Source organism: Zingiber officinale, chromosome 8B (genome assembly GCF_018446385.1).
Source record: "Zingiber officinale cultivar Zhangliang chromosome 8B, Zo_v1.1, whole genome shotgun sequence".
In the NCBI taxonomy this organism is placed as follows: domain Eukaryota; kingdom Viridiplantae; phylum Streptophyta; class Magnoliopsida; order Zingiberales; family Zingiberaceae; genus Zingiber; species Zingiber officinale.
In genome coordinates this window covers 8,408,191-8,411,833 of record NC_056001.1, presented here as the reverse complement: position 1 = coordinate 8,411,833, position 3,643 = coordinate 8,408,191, and the positions used below count along the sequence as shown (strand labels likewise).

The window sequence follows — 3,643 nt, the reverse complement described above, 5'->3', positions numbered from 1 at the left end:
ATTTGGAACATCCCCTTCAGCTCAACCCTATTATATATATATTTATATATAATCTTAAAAGAAGAGACCATGCCAATAGTTAATGACAATATTTAAAAGTCCAGCCAATCATATACTATACTGATTTTCTTTATTTAATTTTCTTTTACAATATAGATTCATATTTTTAATTATTTTTTCTCCGTTAAGTAAATTCATCCTAAATATACATATGGAAATTGTCCTTCATTGTGTTATATATATAGACAGAGTGTATTGCTAGCTAGCTGCCGAATACATTTGAATATATTCTATGTTTTCGTGCATAATCAGCAAATGCATACACCCAAACTGTCATATACGTCGTACTATGTAAATCACATACAAAGTTTGCATAGGTGTTCGCGCTCGTATATATAGCAACAAGAGATCATCCCCTCTTAATGCTTCGGCTCTCTCTATTTATAGCAACAAGAACTAAAACTCTTCTAAGTTTGGGGTGTCTAGATTGAGAGAGGTTCGTCCATAAATTTTCTAGCTTAAAATTTTGGAAATTTTTGGTGTGAGAGCTAGCTCGTTACTACAAGCTACAAAGATGAGTACTGACACATTAATGCATCATCGATATCGTCCTATCGTGGTCGGCGCCGGGCCGTCGGGCCTCGCCGTCGCCGCCTCGCTCCACCAGCTCTCTGTTCCTGCAGTCGTCGTCGAGAAGTCGGACGGCATCGCCAGCCTGTGGCGCCACCGCACCTACGACCGCCTCAACCTCCACCTCCCTAAGGCATTCTGCCAGCTCCCCCACCTCCCCTTCCCTGCTCACTTCCCGGAGTACCTTTCCAGGGACCAGTTCCTCGACTACCTCCACGCTTACTCGGCCCACTTCTCCCTCTGTCCGCTCTTCTCTTGCGAGGTCGTCGACGCTCGCTTCGACCGCGCGGCTTCCCTCTGGAGAGTCACCACCGTGCGAAGGAGCCCCTATGATCTCCCAGTGGTGGAGCACTTGGCCTCGCCGTGGCTGGTGGTGTCGACGGGGGAGAATGCGGAGGCGGTGTGGCCGGAGGTGAAGGGGTTGAAGGGGTTCGAGGGGAGCGTGTTGCACTCGAGCGAGTACAAGAGCGGGAAAGAATTTAAGTCGAAGAAGGTGCTGGTGGTGGGGTGTGGCAATTCTGGTATGGAGATATGTGTGGACTTGTGTGACCATGGAGCATTGCCTTTCTTGTCAGTGAGAAATGAGGTAAATTTTTGTTTTTAAATACGATCGATTAATTCTGGGTGATCACCAATATTAATTCATGATTTATATATTAATCGGAACGACAACTGCAGGTACATGTTCTACCAAGGAAGATGCTAGGAGTCTCTACATTTGGGCTCGCCATTAAGTTGCTCCAATGGTTGCCCACGAGAATGGTGGATAAGTTCTTGGTAATAATGGCCAAAATGATCATCGGAGACACCGAGAAGTTTGGCCTGAAGAGGCCTAAGTTGGGTCCTTTGGAGCTCAAGAATACTATTGGCAAAACGCCTGTTCTGGATGTTGGAGCCTGTTCACTGATCAAAAGCGGCAAGATCAAGGTAGCGATTAATTACTTCTGTTAATTTGTTATTGTTTTTAACTTTTCAATTCTATATTTATATCTATATATAATGGCAGATTGTACGTGAAGTGGAGGCCCTCACAAACAATGGCGCCAGATTTGTTGATGGAGAAGAAATGGAATTCGACTCTGTGATCTTTGCAACTGGGTACAGGACCAATCTCCCTTCCTGGCTCAAGGCATGCATTCATCTCCTTTCACTCACTAATTAATTCATCTTATTCTTATGATAAACTTCCAAATTAATGGATTTTGCCTCGTACAGGACATGGATCTTCTCTCGGCTGAAGGGAAGCCAAAAAATGAATTCCCCAGTGGGTGCCAAGGAGGGGAAGGCGGCATCTATTTTGTAGGCTTTTCAGGGAAAGGTCTTCTTGGCTCCAGCGCTGATGCCATCAAGACTGCTCTTCACATATCTGAAGCATGGAAAAGGCTCTCGAAGAACAAGAACAAGGACATCCTCCCCCTCTAAACCCAACTCACCCTTTTTGGCATCGACCCAGAAAGATTAATAGATATATTTTTTGTAATGATATATTAATTTTGAATACTGCTTTGGAATTAGGGTCATGATATATATATATACGCCTAGTTCTCGATACATGACAAATTCAGCACTAGATCTTCTTTGTCTCTCTGATAGGAAAAGGATAAAAAATAACAGTACTAATTATCCTTCTGTCCGATGAGAGTTCTGTCTGCCTCTGTCCTTATAATTAAGGTCAAATTACAATATCATGTTCCGAAAATCTCAGTCTAACAGATCATTAATTTATTTTACATCAATAGCAAAACATGCATGAGGTTCACATGAAGCATTTTCTAACCCCTTGTAAACTAAATGGTGTAGAACGAGGAGATTCTAATTAGTTTGTAATTTGTAATTTGTGTCATCAAAACTAGCTAAAGCCCAAATAATTTTTCTGTATAAAATAAAATATATATATCAATAAGACACTACATGACTAGATTAACACATTGCCAAGACATGTATGAAACTCAAGCATTCTTTCTTTACAAAAAGATCCTTCGACTAGCAGTCTAATTTTTGAAATTTTCTCTTCTGTGTTCCTCTGCTCTATGCAAACACAAAACGCATGAGATAAACTAGTATGCACAAGACGAGACTTCAGTCGGATTAAGCAATTAATTAAGATGCAATTAGTTAAGGCTGTAGATGACTAAACTAAGTCCGAAAGGCAATGTAAGTTTAACTAGGCCGGAAACCCATATGATATGAAATGATATGACAGCTCCCCTGAAGCTTACACTGTGGGAATCTTTTCCAACATTCTCTAGCGGGATCTTTGATAAAAAAATTGGAAAAAAACACACACACAACACCAGGATTCGGTTTCCAAAGTTAAAATTGCACTTTAGAAATACAGTAGCAGCTACAGTTTTCCACAGCAAACAAGAGGCGAGACACAAGATTTCCTGATCGGGACCTTTGTCATTACTCACACTGTGAAGTCCTAATCGACAAAGCAGATCAGTACCTCTCCTTACCCTATGCGTATGCCTAGATTCGCAATTTGCTGCATCATGCAACAGCAGCACTGGCGCCTTTGCTAATTTTTATTTTATATATATGCCAAATTATATTAACTACATTCCATTGTTAACAATATATAATATTTGGGAGATCAAAAACAAATTCAAAAAATTAAAAAAAAAAGGATTGCACAATTGTGAATCACGTGTAACCATCCCTTCCATGTTCCTTGATTCGACTATTTTTTGCAGCAAACATGGTACTATATCTCGTGGCATCATGTGAAGCCCCCCTCTGCGCGTGCGGCAGAGAGGAAGCGAATGCATTCAGCGAGGAAACCCCACCCGGCACGGCACCATTTCTATATATCATACGTTCATCATCGCGACTCTCAATTCACCCCTGCTTGGTCATGTCTTCATCTCCCTCTTCAAGGTACGTACTTGTGTCCCTATGCATCTTATTTGTCATGTCACCGTGCATGCACGGCGACACTAGCTAGAGATGTGTGGGGCATTGATCACCGCATGCAGTGTTGAAGGAACGAAGCTTGATCAGATGCATCGAG

At 41.8% G+C, this 3,643-nt stretch overlaps 1 protein-coding gene across 1 annotated transcript; it reads left to right on the top strand.

Annotated features, from left to right (window-relative positions):
- The first annotated feature begins 592 nt into the window (after nt 1–592).
- On the top strand, nt 593–2,052 carry LOC122013471 (indole-3-pyruvate monooxygenase YUCCA8-like). Its single transcript, XM_042569752.1, has 4 exons — nt 593–1,216; nt 1,309–1,557; nt 1,637–1,759; nt 1,846–2,052. Exons 1-4 carry the CDS (start codon nt 593–595, stop codon nt 2,050–2,052), a joined length of 1,203 nt encoding a protein of 400 aa, XP_042425686.1.
- The last annotated feature ends 1,591 nt before the right edge of the window (nt 2,053–3,643 follow it).

Bases quoted from the DNA above. Each gene is read 5' to 3' on its own strand.
- LOC122013471 (XM_042569752.1), top strand. From the start codon at position 593: ATGCATCATCGATATCGTCCTATCGTGGTCGGCGCCGGGCCGTCGGGC. The intron at 1,217-1,308 runs GTAAATTTTTGT...CGACAACTGCAG, and splicing joins TCTTGTCAGTGAGAAATGAG to GTACATGTTCTACCAAGGAA. The intron at 1,760-1,845 runs GCATGCATTCAT...TGCCTCGTACAG, and splicing joins ATCTCCCTTCCTGGCTCAAG to GACATGGATCTTCTCTCGGC.